The sequence below is a fragment of the Drosophila innubila genome, assembly GCF_004354385.1.
Source record: "Drosophila innubila isolate TH190305 chromosome 3R unlocalized genomic scaffold, UK_Dinn_1.0 2_E_3R, whole genome shotgun sequence".
In the NCBI taxonomy this organism is placed as follows: Eukaryota; Metazoa; Arthropoda; class Insecta; order Diptera; family Drosophilidae; genus Drosophila; species Drosophila innubila.
Window position 1 is genome coordinate 4,211,114 of NW_022995380.1, and position 17,689 is coordinate 4,228,802.

General features: G+C 39.8%; 4 protein-coding genes across 4 annotated transcripts; 3 read left to right on the top strand and 1 right to left on the bottom strand.

The window, feature by feature from the left end:
• The first annotated feature begins 1,688 nt into the window (after positions 1-1,688).
• LOC117791808 (WD repeat-containing protein 37) lies at positions 1,689-4,108 on the top strand. Its single transcript, XM_034631696.1, has 3 exons — positions 1,689-2,155; positions 2,226-2,817; positions 2,874-4,108. The coding sequence occupies exons 1-3, from the start codon at positions 2,002-2,004 to the stop codon at positions 3,619-3,621; spliced, it is 1,494 nt and encodes a 497-aa protein (XP_034487587.1). The 5' UTR covers positions 1,689-2,001; the 3' UTR covers positions 3,622-4,108.
• Positions 3,979-4,653, bottom strand: LOC117791809 (vesicle transport through interaction with t-SNAREs homolog 1B). The gene is made up of 2 exons (XM_034631698.1): positions 4,415-4,653; positions 3,979-4,361 (listed from the first exon to the last, which is right to left on the bottom strand). The coding sequence occupies exons 1-2, from the start codon at positions 4,574-4,576 to the stop codon at positions 4,152-4,154; spliced, it is 372 nt and encodes a 123-aa protein (XP_034487589.1). The 5' UTR covers positions 4,577-4,653; the 3' UTR covers positions 3,979-4,151.
• A 607-nt stretch (positions 4,654-5,260) lies between these two features.
• LOC117791807 (V-type proton ATPase 116 kDa subunit a-like) lies at positions 5,261-13,348 on the top strand. Its single transcript, XM_034631695.1, has 6 exons — positions 5,261-5,437; positions 10,390-10,527; positions 10,589-12,219; positions 12,285-12,546; positions 12,613-12,844; positions 12,905-13,348. Exons 2-6 carry the CDS (start codon positions 10,411-10,413, stop codon positions 13,168-13,170), a joined length of 2,508 nt encoding a protein of 835 aa, XP_034487586.1. The 5' UTR covers positions 5,261-5,437; positions 10,390-10,410; the 3' UTR covers positions 13,171-13,348.
• Positions 13,349-13,961: 613 nt separating this feature from the next.
• LOC117791806 (V-type proton ATPase 116 kDa subunit a-like) lies at positions 13,962-17,171 on the top strand. Its single transcript, XM_034631694.1, has 5 exons — positions 13,962-14,185; positions 14,256-14,672; positions 15,020-16,474; positions 16,528-16,777; positions 16,832-17,171. Exons 1-5 carry the CDS (start codon positions 14,024-14,026, stop codon positions 17,095-17,097), a joined length of 2,550 nt encoding a protein of 849 aa, XP_034487585.1. The 5' UTR covers positions 13,962-14,023; the 3' UTR covers positions 17,098-17,171.
• Positions 17,172-17,689: the final 518 nt, after the last annotated feature.

Here is a 17,689-nt window from a genome sequence, read left to right on the forward strand (position 1 = left end):
TAAGAGCAACCCATAAAAATACTTATTCTCGATCAAATATACGGGTCAAACTTCTTTCCGATAAGTAAAACCAATGCTCGAAAGTAATTAATGAATAAATTATAAGGAAACGAAACATATATACAATGTTTTCTCAATATTAAGCTTTATCTAGCTTAAGATAATAAACATTTAAAGAATAATGTGCTTAACTGCCCCAGCAATTAAATATTTCAACCCAGTTATGTTTATTTTGTTCTAAGAAAATAAGTTTTCTATGAAAAATATTTGTTTATTTCCATTCAAGTTAAGCGCACTTTGAACTGTTATTTTTAGGAATATATGGTGTTTAAAAAATAAGTGAATATTTAATAATTGTTGTCAATGATCGCAATATGAATATTGAAAAAATACGATTCGATCGACTGTCATTTTATAACTTACTAAAGGGCTCCGCCTCCTGCTCGCTTCGCTCGCCAATACGCGGCTCGTTAGTTATTATATATATTATGAATTAATAAATATTAAATAATTTGTAGAGCATTTCTATGACAGCTATATGATATAGTGGATTTAAACCAACTTTGTCAGGATATATAAAACCAAGTTAAATGCATATTGTATCAGTTTGGTTGAGATATCTCATAAAACCAAAAAGTTTTTCGTACTAAAACGTGATTTTCGACCGATAGAAAAATGTATTTATTCACTTAACAGATAATATCTTCTAAACCCCTCAACCAAAATTCATATACCAAAAAACGCGAAATTGTACGTATCACAACATATTAAAATTTAACAGAAATCGTTAGAGCCATTTTGTCAGAAATCGCCAAAACGTAAGCTAAAAAACTTTATTTTACCTGTAAAATGTCACCTGAGTGCTTTAGAAAAAAAGTTTAAAGGTAAGCATAAAAGCTCTCAATCACACCTTTCCAATGATATATAGAACATATCGCTTTTATGGCTTGGAAACTGTTGAGGTTTCAATTTTAGCGGGATTTAGCGTTTTCCCGCTAAACTAGCGGTTTGTTCAAAAAGTCGTAGAACAAACATTTCTAGATTTTCGAAAAGGAATAAATCCCCATCATTACATTTAAGCTTCTTTAGCGCTTTGATGCAAACAGACAAACAGACAAACAAACTGACTTTTCATTTCATTTTGAGAAGTCCACTAAAATTTTCAACTTTATTTATCTTTTGAACCAGTTATGGGATTTGGGTGATTGAGGTATCAATCGCGTATTTTTAAGTAGAATTTTTAAAAAATAAAAAATTTTACCAAAAGGCCCCAACAGCCCCATTAGCTGCAATCATCTAAATTTTTCCCCTCCCACTTACACCCCCGTATCTCAAGACCCAGGTTGGTTAGAAAAAGTTTTAGTATGCCATTATGTAAGTTAGGACTAAACCTTTCGATCGGTATATAACTCGATCTGGTCGGACAGTCGCAGCAAATTTTCCAACTTAGCTGTATATATAGTTAGTCGCCTTTCGCACCCTTCGTGCTGCTTTCGTCACTAACGCGAACTGCCGTCCGCAGTGATGCTACCTAGTTTTTAAAATTTACTTTTATTTAAAAAAATATTGTATATTCACACATTTTCAATTGATATACATGTATATGTATATGTATATGTATATTTCTTTGATCATTCAGTTATCTAGTGTGCCTTTCGACACACATATGGGTTAATCAAAACAGCTGATTTTTTTTCAATGTATTCATTCATTCAGCTGGTTTTGCGTACAGTGTGGCGAATGATTGCTGTTTGCGGATAGGTGTTTTCCAACACTGCATACTATAAAATCTAAAAGAAAAATATCCATGCAATACAAATACCTATAATGGAATTGGATCAATAAAGGTCGAATGTCTACCACTAAAACTATCCACTAATTGGATTGTTTGCAGCAACCGAGGAGACAATAAAAAAAACATTGTTGCGGAAGTAAGAAACAGAAATTGGTAGGCGTGCAAAAACTCAATAAACAAAACAGAACAACAATAACACACACACAATGAAATCAACGGCCACCACAAAATCTAGGCTAACAAGTCTTACCGAGGACATTTCCATAATACCCGAGGATGCACCTTATCGGTCACGCCTGCACTTCCTGTTTGCTCAAATCGAAAAGGAGTTTGAGCAGCTGTACTTGGAGAACCTAAATCGTGAGACAACTTGCAATAATCAAAATTACACAAATCACAAACAACAGATGTTTGTTTACTTTTCTTGCAGTTCAAGACAAGCTTGAGAATGCCACTACAAGCACAAAAGAATCGCTGACTCCATATGAACAACGTTCCGTAGCGGGTGGAGTTTCCGGTGCACTTGTCGCAACGGGCAGTGGAGGCGTCTCATTGGCAGCCACGCCCGCCACACCATCTGCACCGCTGGGCGATGAGATTGGGGCCAGCTTGCTGGCCGCTGCGTCCAGCACACACAAAAGTCTAAAGGCAAAGCTGAGCAGTGCAACTGGCGGCAGCAAGGTGAAGGCCAGCAACAAAATCAAAGCACAGACCAGTCGCATTGTGTCCAGCTTTAAGGCACAGACGGTGGTCAGCTCTGTTGTGCGCGAATTTAGCGGACACAAAGATGGTATATGGCAAGTGGACGCCAAGGTGGGACAGCCCATTATTGGGACAGCCTCCGCTGATCACACCGCCTGCATTTGGGAGATAGAGAGTGGAAGATGTCTGCTACAGTACCAAGGACACGCCGGTTCAGTAAACTCTATTAAATTCCATCAGCATCGGGATCTCGTGCTGACGGGCAGTGGCGATGGCACCGCACACATCTGGCAAGCCGCCGTCAACTGGGAGCAGCCCAAGTAAGGCGTTATTAGATAAACTAACTGGCACACAAATTAATTTAATATGTGTTTAGAAAGGGACATTCATCCGAAGAAGAGTTGGACGACAGTGACGGGCAGCTAGAGGATCGGGATCGAGTTGACACCTTGCGTACACCGCTGTGTGAGTTCTCTGGGCCGGGAGGTCACCTTTCAGTCATTGTCGCTGCAGATTGGCTGTCTAGCATGGATCAGATAATCACTGGCAGTTGGGATCGCACTGCGATACTGTGGGATGTGGAGACTGCACAGCCGCTACAGCCCCTCACTGGTCACGATCACGAGCTAACGCATGTCTCGGCACATCCAACTCAACGTTTGGTTGTAACCGCCTCCCGTGACACTACCTTCCGTTTGTGGGACTTCCGCGATCCGATTCCTGCCGTATCCGTCTTTCAGGGTCACACCGAGACTGTCACATCCAGCGTTTTTGCGCGCGACGACAAAGTAGTCTCCGGGTCGGATGACCGTACAATTAAAGTATGGGAGTTGCGCAACATGCGCTCAGCTCTTGCCACCATAAGGACCGATTCATCCGTTAATCGCTTAGCCGTGTCCACTACTGGAATTATAGCCATACCGCACGACAATCGTCAGATTCGACTATTTGATTTGAATGGACAACGTGTGGCGCGTTTACCGCGCACCAGTCGCCAGGGTCATCGTCGAATGGTCTCCTCCGTTGCCTGGGCAGAGGAGCCTCTATTGAATTGTGATTTGTTCTCGTGCGGCTTTGATCGACGCGTCTTTGGCTGGTCCATAGTCTTACCAAAGGATAATTGAAAATTACTAAAACGTTGAGCTGTTGCATTGCAGTCAAGAAAATCATTAAAATGATTTTCTATTACAACGTTTTCATACATAAACATAAAAGCGAATATCTCTCGAACACATCATCGGCGTTTATTTAGTTGTTATTTAAAATCGACCGAAGCTTGTATTAACCTAAACCATCGTATATCAAGTATTTTATAAACGATAAGAAACATTTTTGTTAGACTTGTTCTATATAGATAACATGAATCTTGCTTTATGCCAAATATTCCTGGTATACATACTTACATATATAATATGCATATTATCATTGTTATTACTACATATACTAAATGTGAAATATGTAGATAAGAGGTTGAGAAAATCGACCATTTTAGCTGTGTTTTTATTAATATCATACAATTTATAATAACTTAACACTATATGTCTAAGGCATGTGTTTAATATTGATGTTAGATACAAAAATACTTAATAATAAAAGTCCCATATCCACTCCGAATACAGGCCAACTTTGGAATAAAAAGATTCAAATAGATGATTCATAGATGGGCAAACTTTAAGACTAGTAGGCCAACGAGTATGGCCAATTCGAGAATGATAATTAAAATTAATACGATTCTGTTGTAGAGAACTTCGTTGCGCAGTTTGCGGATGATGACTCGCGATTTGGACAATTCCTGGTCAGCATCTTCGAGTCTGCGCGTGGTCCGCAACAGTGATTCCCGCTGCTCACCTAGTTCGCCGAGTACCTGCATTTGCATTATGAGTAAGCTTTTTATAAAATTTTAAACACAAAGCTTACTTCAGCCCCTATGTTTTCCGTCTGTATTGCGACTTGCTGGGACCTCTCTATACTTCTTGAAGTACTCTGAAGGACATTGTAGGTGTTAGCAACCACCTGTTGCTGACGATGATCGTGGTCAGTGCTTCCGCTGGGCAGTTGGGTGTATCCTCCATACGACATGTTGAAGATTTCGTCTTGGAAAATTGTATATTTACTTTGTCTCTCAATTCAACAGCTGTCTGCAATCGAAGTGGGGTTGTTGATAAAAATATTAATATATCGATAGATATGTTTTCTATTTTATCGACCAGTCAGCTGAATTGATCGGTATGCCACCACAAAAACTTTGTGTAGTGAAGCACCCCTGGTAAAACACTACATGTATATTCATTCAAAATAACGTATTTGGTTGCCAAGAACCGAAAATTTAAAGCGATCTATAAAACTGACACCGCCAAATCATAACAACATTAATATCAACTGTCTTATCAGACTCAGGGAATTACGGATCTGAAGCGTTATTAATAATAATTGATAGTGTCTTCCGCCATAAGTACACAAATGTATTCGAAATACACATGTTTGTACGAAAATACATGTGTACATATAAATATACCACTTGAGAGCTTGGACTTTTGTATTACGATTTGTGATAAGAGAAAAGCTAGATCAGGTATATTTATATACGTATATGCACACATATATCATTCACTTGAATGTGTTAATATATGAATGTACTTGCGTACATATTTAACATGCTTGGAGGCCGCTGCAAAGTCAATGAGAGTCTTCTCTACAGAGAGAGAGATAAAGAGAGCGAGCATTCCCGCTCCCATTGGCTTCTCGCTCGCCTCAGCTGAATGCTTGACATCAAAAGCAAGTCAACGCTGGTGCTGACCAGACGTCTGCTTTTCTGGCTCCGTCGAGATCGTTTCAATAACCAACACAAGCACAACGGGCAAAACAAGTTCTAAATTTAACGCACGTACGCTTGGGGAATCTTGAATTCTTAGTATAAAAATTTGTCTCAAAGCTGCAAAGGTAAGCAATAACAAGCCAAAAATTAAAAACAAACAATAAAGCCATAAACTCAGATAAAAACGACAGATTAAATCGCAATACATATTGTACATATAATTGTGCAAATATTCAAGTTTAAGTGTGAATTCAAGGTGATCTTTAACGGAGAAAAAAAAAAGAAAAAAACAGTGAGAGTGTATAAGGAGTCAAGGAGAAAAATCCAATAGACAATTATTAAAAATGTGTGTTGCAATGTAAACTGCACGTGATCTTACAGATCTTATAGTCTCAGTGGTTTTCGCTGCCTCCAGCTTGTCATGAGACTATTGTCAACGTCAATGCTCTCAGCTGACAACCGACAACTGGCAACCGCCAACCGCCACCTGCCCCGAGAGAGCGTAACTGCTCGCTACTGTTTTATCTATGTGTGTATCTGTGTATCTCCCAGTCACGCACGTAAGTCAGCAGTTTGAGTGCGAGTATACCAGCATATATTGGACACTGCTCACACTTTATACCAGTGGCGTTACAGAGTTGAGTTTATGCAATCCGATTATCATGTGACCTGCAAATTTCCATCATTCCTTACGCATTTCTTAAGGATGTTGGCCTTAACTCTTAGCAAGGCTCAAATACCTCTCAATAGTAAGAGGGAAGCAATGAATTTCAATTGAATTATGATTTATGGCTTATTCATAAAATTCTCACAAGCACTCCAATCAATCATTCTGATTAGACCTATTACTGATCGATTATACGCTTCCTCATGAATAGGAATTCTGAAATGTTCTACACTAGACAACTTGAGTATAACAGTTTTTCCGCGTATTAAACGATTATTAAAGTAATCGACTCCAAAGCACCCCTTATGTAACTTTTGGGTGGGGTGCGTGTGTCAGTCGATTGCCTGGATTAAAGGTATTTAAATAAACTTTTCTCAAGTTTATCAGTTTTGTTTCTTATCAATTGCCGATATGTGTCGTCCATTAAATTTTCAATTGAATAGAAGACACATGGAATACGCTACATTTAACCTCAAATAAAAAATGATTGTGATTTCTATTAATAATAGTTATAACAAAAATGTGATAAAATTTAACGCAAAATATGTATAATAGAAGTATTTACACGAATAACACACACACACACACACACTAACGTTCACATGCATTCATTTGTCTGTGCTGCTCACAAAAGAGTGAGAGCGCGTATGAGCGAGAAACAAACAAAACAAAAAAAAATTTAACGAAACTCCGTTGTCGTCGTAGCGATATTAACATGGGCGTGCATCAACGGGGGCGACATTTGTTATTGGCAATAAATACAAATTGCTGTTGCTTCGTTGAAATGTAATTAAGGCTCACCCGCTTCTTGCGTGTATGAAAAACACACACGCACCTACAAATACATATGCAAGTATATTGCAAAGACACAGACACTAACCACCCACACCCGTACCCCACACGTTTCACGTCCAGTCAGCGTTACTCACGAAAATGACCAGCGAAAAGCAAATGCCAACGTCGACGTCGACGCCAAGCAGCAACTACATTTTAACAGGCGGCAACAGTGTGTTTAGTTGTTTTGAAGTTAAACTGGTTTACAGTTGCTTTCAGTTTTTGTGCGTGCTTAGAAACTGAAATTTATTTGTATAATTCGTGTTTAGTTATTGTAAATACATATTTATGTTCATTTGTATTTATTGAGTTGAAAGCGCATATCGTGTTTTGTGAGGCAAGTTGAAATTTAAACCGAAAACGTATCATATTAATTGAAACTTAATTAAAAACGATATGCTAGTGCAATATTGCATATGTACATATATATGTATACATACATATGTATGTCTGTGTTTACCATGACAAAGTTGCTGAAAAATGTATGATATTGTTATGTTAACTTGAAGCCGATGTTGAGTTGCACATTTAAAAAATATGAGATATAGTATAAACTCAATGTGCAGTATCTCCCAAATGTACATACTTATAATTCATATAAATATGCATACATACATATGTAATAGGTGCGACTCCATTCCCCACATTTAATTATCGTTTACGATGCAATAAACGATTATAAGTTATACGCCGACTTCCATTAAGGAATTGAATACTCTTTTAAGGCGGCAATATTGTATAATATATTTCTGTGTTCATTGCATTGTTATATTTAGCGAAGCACACACATTCTTATCAAAATTGGTTAAGCAGCGCTAGACAAAGAACTACTTTGTCTCAAGTATTTTTTGTAAGTCAATTAAAGAGTAACAAGTGTTGATAAATCTAAATATCCCAAGAGCTTTCTCAGTTCTCAGCAGAAAAGCGTGTTGATAAACCAACAGTCGCGATAAAGCAACCAAAATGTAATGTATGAATGAACGGAGTATGAGTATATAAATATATCATTAAAAGTTTCGATAATCATTGGCTAACACAGTAGGACTATTTTTGGCGAGCAGCGAGAGAGTTAAAATTATATAATGTCCCACAGGAGGGGCTAAAAATTCCAAACAAAAATTCACAAATGCCGAAAACGTGCCTTCAGTAGATATGTACATAAACATTCATATACAAATGAACATTTATCATTCTAATATGTTCTTATGTATAAGAGTAGATAGACGTGTCTGAATAAACACACATACACTTGGCAAAAACTTCGAAATTTCGTAATTAGATCATGATCCAAGTATTCAAATGTCAAAAAGAATGAAATTTCAAAATAAATATACTTCAAAATTTAAGTTTTGAACATATTGTTAAAAGTGAATATTGGTGATAATTTAATTTCTCATTTATAAACCTCATAATATACTTTATTCACATAAAGATAATTGAAATTAAAAAAAAACCTAAAAACTTTTAATTTTGAAAAACTTGTTTGGAAATGTGTTAGAAATAATTTTAAATTCTCATTTATGAACCTTATAATTAACTTAATTCAAATGACGATAAAATTAATATAAAAAAAATATACCAAAAAAAATTTTAAATTTTAATAAACTTTTTAAAATTATATTAAAATTTTTTATATTTCTAATTTATAAACTTTATTCAAATGTCAATAATATTAAGATTTAAAAAATATACCTTAAAAATGTTGTTTTTGAATACATTTTTTTAAATGAAATTAGAAATAATTTCAATTTGTCATTTAGTGACATTTATTCAAATGTTAATAAGAATAAAATTTATTCAAATGTCAATAAGATTAAAATTTAAAAAGTTTACCTAAAAGACGTTAATTTTGCATAAATTTTTTATAATTATATTATAGATAATATGAGACTTTCACTTACGATTCTCATTCAAATGTAGAAAAGATTGAAATACTTAAAAAAGTTTCCATTTGAATACATTTTTCAAAATTATATTAGTTAATGTTAAATTCTCTTATATGATTACTTGATTTTTAGAACACAAATGAATTTGATAGTTGAATTCCACTCCATTATACAATTTTTTTTCTGTAGTGTATATCAGTATGTTTGTGCATATGTATGTGTATGAATATGTATTTACTGAAAAGCTAAAGCTAATTCCTGGTCAGGCCATTAAAGTTCGATAATGTGCGTCGCGTCGTGTTGTCGTTGTCGTTGTCGTCCGTGTCGTTGACTGTTTGAGTATGATGATGATGTCACAATGAACCTTGGCGCGACGAGTCGCAACAGTGTGTACATTTTAGCCCGTAGAGACGCCAGACACAGTTGCCAGTTGCCCACTCGACAGCCGCTCCCCAGTGCAACGCCAACAAGACGCATTTTCGCGCTCTAATTAAATCAAAAACATTAATCACACGCATTATCTAAGTGCCCCCAATTTGGACTAGTCGCTGCCGAATTATTTTCATATGTTTTGCCAGAATTCTGATTAAACGACAAAACAACATTTAATTGACTTGATTAACTTTACTACTTTTCCCATAAAATAATAACAGTCCAATACTGTGAGGTGATATTCCGACTACCATAATTAATCACACGCACTGCTTGCAAGCAGAGCATTTTATAATCAACCTGACAACCACTACTGATAATACAAGTTACTATTCAATTGTTTACACAATGAATGTCTCAGTAAAATTTCCTTGCAGATATATTTTCACCTGTTTAATATCATGAACTTCAAACTGACTTTACCGGAGAATGTAAATTGGTTAAAGTAATTATTTACGTTAAATCGCATTCTACAGAAATCTTTTGTAGATATCTCAAAACATATACAAAAACCAAAGGAAAATAAATAGAAAACTCAACAGATCTAACCAGAACAAGGCGGCTACAGTCGAGCATGCTCGATAGTGGGATACCCTGTGCCCAGTTACTCTGTACTACTAACTTGTAGTACTACTAACTTGTAGTACAGAGTAACTGGGCAGCTATATGACATAGAAGTCCGATCCTAAAATAAAAACAAACTTGATATGCGTAAGGTGTCCAGAAACCTACATACCAAGTTTGAAGTCTCTAGCTCTTTTAGTCTCTGAGATCGACGGACGGAGAGGCAGACGGACAGACAGACGGACACGGGTAAATTGACTCGGATGTTGATACACACATTGTTACATACATTCTGCCAATTACATTATACCTTATTTTGTCCATTTTCGATGAGCACAGGGTATAAAAAGAAGAAAACAATTCATAACAAAACAGATTCGCTTTTAGGAACAGCATCAAAACACCCGACTGTTTTGTTATGGCAGGCGTGGGGGATTCAACATGTGTACATATGTATATGCTGTACATAACACATATGCTGTACATAACACATATGTATATACATATATATATGGTTTATAGTATGCCAGACAAAGGAAGCCATTGGGCAATCAAAAACAAAAACAATTACCATGTGAAGACGTCTTCGTCTCGGTCTTGGTAGTCGTATTTTTCTTTTTTGAATTTTAATTGCATGTCTGTGGATTGTTCCAACTAACCTCCTGTTCCCCCATGCTCTCTCTATGCTTTGCAGGGAACGTGAAGAGTCGCCAAGATGGGGGATATGTTCCGCAGTGAGCAAATGGCACTATGCCAGATGTTTATACAACCAGAGGCCGCATACACCTCCGTCTCGGAGCTGGGTGAAACCGGCTCAGTGCAGTTTCGCGATGTAAGTCTAATGAGCTCTCCAAAATGAAAGTCACATTTTTTCTTACCATTCCATTCCATAGTTGAACTGCAATGTGAACATCTTCCAACGTAAGTTCGTGACGGAGGTGCGTCGATGCGATGAGCTGGAGCGTAAGATTCGCTACATCGAGACGGAGATCAAGAAGGACGGCATTGCGTTGCCCGATATCCAGGATGACATTCCGCGTGCTCCCAATCCACGTGAGATCATCGATCTGGAGGCGCATTTGGAAAAAACTGAATCGGAGATGATTGAGCTTGCCCAGAACGAGGTGAACATGAAGTCCAACTACTTGGAGTTGACCGAACTCCGTAAAGTGCTAGAGAACACCCAGGGCTTCTTCTCCGACCAGGAGGTTCTTAATCTGGATTCAAGCAATCGCGGTGGAACTGCAGGCGATGAACCCACTGCCCAACATCGTGGCCGATTGGGATTTGTTGCAGGTGTAATCAACCGAGAACGCGTCTTCGGCTTTGAGCGCATGTTGTGGCGCATCTCGCGTGGCAACGTGTTTCTAAAGCGCTCCGATTTGGATGCACCCCTGAATGATCCAGCCACTGGTCATCCCATCTATAAGACCGTCTTTGTGGCCTTCTTCCAGGGTGAGCAGCTGAAGAATCGCATCAAGAAGGTGTGCACCGGCTTCCACGCCTCACTTTATCCGTGTCCCAGCTCGCACATTGAGCGCGAGGAGATGGTCAAGAATGTGCGCACACGTCTTGAGGATTTGAAACTGGTTCTCAGCCAGACGGAGGATCATCGTAGCCGCGTACTGGCCACGGTCTCCAAGAATCTTCCCTCGTGGTCGATTATGGTCAAGAAGATGAAGGCCATTTATCATACGCTCAATCTGTTCAACATGGATGTGACCAAGAAGTGCCTCATCGGCGAGTGCTGGGTTCCCACCAAGGACTTGCACATTGTGCAGAAGGCTCTGTCCGACGGCTCTGCCGCAGTAGGCAGCACCATTCCGTCGTTCCTCAATGTCATCGATACGAACGAACAACCGCCGACATTCAATCGGACCAACAAGTTCACACGTGGCTTCCAGAACCTTATCGATGCCTACGGTATTGCCTCCTACAGGGAGTGCAATCCAGCCCTGTATACTTGCATTACATTCCCCTTCCTGTTCGCTGTTATGTTCGGTGATTTGGGCCATGGCATTATCCTTTTGCTTTTTGGAGCTTGGATGGTGCTGAGCGAACAAAAACTGGCTCGCATTAAGAATGGCGGCGAGATCTGGAACATCTTCTTTGGAGGACGCTACATTATTCTGCTGATGGGTCTGTTCTCTTGCTACACGGGTTTCATCTACAACGATGTGTTCTCCAAATCCATGAATCTATTTGGCTCCAGCTGGGTTAACAACTACAATACAACGACGGTACTGGGAAATAAGCATTTGCAGTTCCCTCCAGCTACCTCCGCAAAGAGCGTCTATCCCCTGGGCTTGGATCCCATCTGGCAGCTGGCAGAAAATAAGATCATCTTCCTCAACAGCTTTAAAATGAAGCTGTCCATCATTGTCGGTGTGCTTCATATGGTCTTTGGTGTTTGCATGTCAGTTTGCAACTTCGTGCACTTTAAGAAATACTCCTCCATATTCCTGGAGTTTGTGCCACAAATTCTGTTCCTGCTGCTGCTCTTCGGTTACATGGTGTTCATGATGTAATTGACTCTTGTCTTCATTAATATTGAAGTATGTGATGTAATGTTATTTTTACTTTGTCTAGGTTCTTCAAGTGGTTCAAATACAGCGCCAGCGCCACACTGCAGGTTGAGACACCTGGCTGTGCTCCATCCGTGCTGATTATGTTCATCAACATGATGCTGTTCAAGAACACAAAACCGTTTGCTGGCTGCGATGAGTTCATGTATGACAGTCAGGAAGGCTTACAAAAGGTTTTTGTGGTCATTGGTCTCATCTGCATTCCTTGGATGCTGCTGGGCAAGCCCCTTTACATCAAATTCACTCGTGGTCGCCGCGTCTCACATGTAAGCATATTAATTTATAAAATGCGTAATATAGTTTTGTATTTATTCTGATTTATCCACTAAAAGGTCAAGCACAATGGTGAGCTGACAGGTAACATGGAGCTGGCCGAGGGAGAGACTCCATTGCCCACCGGCAACTCTGGTCACGAGCAAACTGGTGGTGCTCACGGTCACGATGATGAGCCCATGAGCGAAATCTTCATCCATCAAGGTATTCATACCATCGAATATGTGCTCAGTACCATCTCACATACGGCCTCGTATCTGCGTCTCTGGGCTCTGTCCTTGGCTCACGCCCGTAAGTCCTATCAAAGACTCACATGCTCACTGTATGCTAATGATATCTTCCCTCTTATAGAGCTGTCTGAGGTGTTGTGGAACATGGTGTTGTCGTTGGGCCTGAAGATGACTGGAGTTTCCGGTGCCATTGGTCTGTTTATCATTTTTGGCGCCTGGTGCTTGTTCACTCTGGCCATTTTGGTGATGATGGAGGGCTTGTCCGCCTTCTTGCACACACTGCGTCTGCACTGGGTGGAGTTCATGAGCAAATTCTACGAGGGCCTTGGCTATGCCTTCCAGCCATTCAGCTTCAAGGCCATTATCGATGGCGAGGAAGAGGAATAATTTGCTCAGCAAATTCAACAAATATATAAAATGAATATATGTACGAGCTCGTTTATTATGGTTTTTATTTTCCGTTTTTGTTAAATAATTTTGTTTATTTTCACGACACTGTCAGTATTGTGGTGCTCTTCCCACAGATTCCCTTATCCGTTGTTCTAAATACTTACGTTTATTTTGTTATGTACTTGTATTTAAATTTTAAATGTATTCTCAAAATCATTTTCATAGCAATAATTTGATACTCGTTGTTACACATTATTATAAATGAATTAGTCATGTCTGTTAATGTCTGCTTAAAATTTATTGTACTGATATTCTGATGCTTCAGACATATCATTATTGTAATTTCTTGGCAAATATTTAACTAATTGATATAAATAAAGCAAGAAGAGAGCAGCAATAAATTTGTTTCATTCTACTCGTAGATCCTCTTACCTATGTATCCATTATAACTTTGACTCGCACTGACCGTCGCGACGTTTCACAACTAACTGAAAGTAGTGTCTTCATAAGAATCCACTACAAATGGTTTTCTAATGGTCTAGCAATTGATTTTTAATACCTATGGGTCTGTTCCCTTATCAAATAATCGACTGATAAGACTGCTGGGCCATTCCATCATATTGATAGATGGCTCAATTATGCATCAAGTTGCTCGTTTCGTCACCTTGTGGTCTTCTTTGGCATTTATCCAGAGCATGCGCCCATAGATAAGCCTGGAAAGTTGTACATAGGGCGGACTTCCAGATACCCAAAGCTTCATTCTAAAAGTCACTTGACCACGTCGATCAGTTCTCCTGGCGTCACCAGAGTGCGTGCAGGTGTCACTGAAAGATCGAAAAAAAAACCCACAATGTGGTGTAGCAAATTAAAAGGATGGGCTTGCGGCTCCGGCCCCGAGGACAGTATATTTCGCAGTGAACAGATGTCCTTGGCGCAGATGTTCCTGCAGCCGGAGGCGGCCTATGAGACCATCGCCCAGCTCGGTGAGATGGGCTGTGTGCAGTTCCGCGATGTAAGTCAATATGGTTTATATGGAAATCTTGCGGGCTCTAATAGCCATGTCCTTGTCCTTGTGCTTCAAGATGAACGAGGGCGTCACCGCGCTGCAGCGCAAGTTCGTCAACGAGGTTCGCCGATGCGACGAGCTGGAGCGGAAGATTCGTTATGCAACGTCTGAACTTACTAAGGATGGTTATAAGGTGGTCGATCTGATTGAGGACTTTCCGCCAGCACCAAAGCCCAAGGAGATAAGCGAGCTGGAAATGCTTTTGGAGAAGACGGAGACGGAGATCATCGAACTCTCTGCCAACAATGTTCGTTTGCGGACCAATTTTCTCGAGTTGTCCGAAATGATTCAGGTGCTTCAGAAAACCGAGCAGTTCTTTTCGGATCAGGAATCCCATAACTTTGATACCAATAAGCGTGGCACCCATAGAGATCCGGAACAATGTGACGGTAGCTTGGGATTTATCGCCGGCGTCATTCGCAGAGAGAAAATGGTTAGTATCTAATTACAACAAAAACTATTAACTATTAAATTAGAAAAAGTAAAAATATTAAGAGTATAAAAATTGAAAAAAAGTCTAGTTATAAGGAACAAGTAGCTTTTATATATTTTACTTTGGTTGAATTTTCTTTCAAACAGTAAGATACATATTGATTTCATTATTTTTAAATATTAAAACTCATGATTTTAATTTTCATGAAACTTGCGCGAATTAAAATAGAGTATTTTTGATTTTGGATTTTCCTAATTTTAATTTCCTAATTATTTGTTTTCCCCTTCCAATTTTTGTATTCTTATTATATTTGATAAATATTCTTAAAACATTGTGTTAATTTACAGTTCGCCTTTGAGAGGATGCTGTGGCGCATCTCGCGGGGAAATGTCCTGGTCCGAAGCTGCGATATGGAGGAACCTATCAAAGATCCGCGCACGGGTGAAATGGTCTATAAGAGCATCTTTGTGGTCTTCTTCCAGGGAGATCAGTTGCAGGGACGTTTGCGTAAAGTATGCACCGGTTTCCATGCCTCCATGTATCCCTGTCCAAGCTCGCATCAAGAACGCATGGATATGATTAAGAGTGTGCAAACACGCCTTGAGGATCTGCAGGTGATTATCAATCAGACTGAGGATCACCGTTCCTGTGTGCTGAAGGCCGTCATGAAGCAGCTGCCCACCTGGACAGCCATGATCAAGAAAATGAAGGCCATTTACCATACTCTGAACATGTTCAACGTGGATCTGGGCGCCAAGTGTCTGATTGGTGAGTGCTGGGTTCCAACTCGTGAGCTTGAGGATGTCGAGACTGTGCTAGCCGAGGCCTCCATAGCCTTGGGCAGCACCATTCCCACGATATTCAATATACTTGAGACGAAGAAAACGCCACCCACATATTTCCGGACCAACAAGTTCACATACGGATTCCAAGTGTTGATCGACGCCTACGGAGTTGCCAGCTACCGCGAAGTGAATCCAGGACTCTATACATGCATATCCTTCCCCTTTCTCTTTGCCGTTATGTTTGGTGACATGGGACACGGTTTTCTCGTCTTCCTGCTCGGCTTATGGATGGTCCTCGATGAAAAGCGTCTCTTGAAAACACGCGCTGGAGAGATTTGGAAGATTCTGTTCGGTGGTCGGTACATTATATTGTTGATGGGTATGTTTGCTATGTACACAGGGTTCATATACAACGATTGCTTCTCCAAGTCCTTCAACATCTTCGGCTCGCACTGGGCTCTGCAGTACAATCGAACTACAGTCCTTACGAATCCTGCGCTGCAATTGAATCCCACAACGGATCAACGTGGCACCTATCCCATGGGCATTGATCCAATCTGGCAATCGGCAAGCAATAAGATCATCTTCCTGAACACCTACAAGATGAAGCTGTCCATTATATTTGGTGTTCTGCACATGATCTTTGGCGTCTGTCTTTCCGTTGAGAATTTTGTGTACTTTAAGAAATATGCGTACATATTCCTGCAGTTTGTGCCCCAGGTCCTGTTCCTGTTACTCCTCTTCGGCTACATGGTCTTCATGATGTTCTACAAGTGGGTTCAATACTCAGCCAGTACCACGGACGTTGCGGACTCACCCGGTTGTGCACCGTCTGTTCTCATTATGTTTATCGACATGATATTGATGAAAACGGAAGTTCCCGCAGCAGGTTGCATGCCGTCCATGTTTCCTGTGCAGCGGCAGTTGGAAACAATTCTATTTGTTTTGGCCATTATTTGCATACCTTGGATTCTGCTGGGCATGCCCCTCTGGATTACATGCAAGCGCAAGTATAGGGTAAGTTCTTAAAAGAAAATAACTTGATAGTGTAACTAACAAGTTATCCACAGAAGAACAAGGTTGAACAGAATTTCGATACCATTATGGAGACTATTGAAATAACGGGCAAGGAAGTAATTATTACTGAAATGGGAGATTCCCATAAGAAGGCGCCGCACAGCGAGGAGGAAGAGGAGGAGGAAGAGCCTATGAGTGAGATATGGATACACCAGGCAATCCACACCGTGGAGTACATTCTGAGTACCATCTCCCATACCGCCTCCTATCTACGTCTCTGGGCTTTATCCCTAGCCCACGCTGGTTAGTTATCAACCTATCCATGTAGAGAACTTCCCTAACGATTATCTCCTGCAGAGCTGTCCGAGGTACTGTGGACGATGGTGCTATCAGAGGCCTTGCAAATGAGCGGATACGTGGGTGTGATTGCCGTTTTCATCATATTTGCCATTTGGGTGTTCTTCACCATTGCCATCATGGTGATGATGGAAGGCTTGTCTGCCTTCCTGCATACACTGCGTCTGCATTGGGTGGAGTTCATGAGCAAATTCTATACGGGAATGGGCTATGAGTTCCAGCCGTTGAGCTTCATGGCCATGCTCACTGCTGACGAGGAGGACTAGGTCAGTTTGGTGAGGTTCATGCAACCTTTATTGGGTCAAAGACAGCACCCATTAATAAATACAGCATACCAGAACTTGCGGGTGTTTTTTATTCGTCTCTTTTTGGTCTTATGCGTCTCATTGGGTCGCCCCACATGTCCCACTTGCCCCACATTGCGACGTGATTTCATTTTCACTTGAAAACATAAAAAGGTCATTGCATTGAGGGCAGCGCTCAGCGAAAAATTCTTGCCAAGTGCAGCAGATTTCCATGGAAGTTAACTGTTATGGAATTTAAAACTCTTTTTAGACCCTGTACTTAAAAAGTACAAAGGGTTACATTTGCTGAAGATGCGATTAGAATTTTTAATTCAGTAAAAAGAAGACAACTTTGGATTCTTCTTACCAAGTGCACCAGATTTCTATGGAAGTTAACTATTATGGAATTTAAAACTCTTTTTAGGCCCCGTACTTAATAAGTACAAAGGGTCACATTTGAAGACACGATTAAAATTTTAAATTCAGTAAAAAGAAGAAAACTTTGACTTCCTATTGGAGGATTATGCAAGATGGAACAGGATATAACAAATATTTCTGTACTATTGTCTCAAAA

Bases quoted from the DNA above. Each gene is read 5' to 3' on its own strand.
- LOC117791808 (XM_034631696.1), top strand. From the start codon at position 2,002: ATGAAATCAACGGCCACCACAAAATCTAGGCTAACAAGTCTTACCGAG. The intron at 2,156-2,225 runs GTGAGACAACTT...CTTTTCTTGCAG, and splicing joins GTACTTGGAGAACCTAAATC to TTCAAGACAAGCTTGAGAAT. The intron at 2,818-2,873 runs GTAAGGCGTTAT...ATATGTGTTTAG, and splicing joins GTCAACTGGGAGCAGCCCAA to AAAGGGACATTCATCCGAAG.
- LOC117791809 (XM_034631698.1), bottom strand. From the start codon at position 4,576: ATGTCGTATGGAGGATACACCCAACTGCCCAGCGGAAGCACTGACCAC. The intron at 4,362-4,414 runs GTAAGCTTTGTG...ATGCAAATGCAG, and splicing joins CGGAAAACATAGGGGCTGAA to GTACTCGGCGAACTAGGTGA.
- LOC117791807 (XM_034631695.1), top strand. From the start codon at position 10,411: ATGGGGGATATGTTCCGCAGTGAGCAAATGGCACTATGCCAGATGTTT. The intron at 10,528-10,588 runs GTAAGTCTAATG...TCCATTCCATAG, and splicing joins GCTCAGTGCAGTTTCGCGAT to TTGAACTGCAATGTGAACAT. The intron at 12,547-12,612 runs GTAAGCATATTA...ATCCACTAAAAG, and splicing joins GTGGTCGCCGCGTCTCACAT to GTCAAGCACAATGGTGAGCT.
- LOC117791806 (XM_034631694.1), top strand. From the start codon at position 14,024: ATGTGGTGTAGCAAATTAAAAGGATGGGCTTGCGGCTCCGGCCCCGAG. The intron at 14,673-15,019 runs GTTAGTATCTAA...GTTAATTTACAG, and splicing joins TCATTCGCAGAGAGAAAATG to TTCGCCTTTGAGAGGATGCT. The intron at 16,778-16,831 runs GTTAGTTATCAA...TATCTCCTGCAG, and splicing joins TTTATCCCTAGCCCACGCTG to AGCTGTCCGAGGTACTGTGG.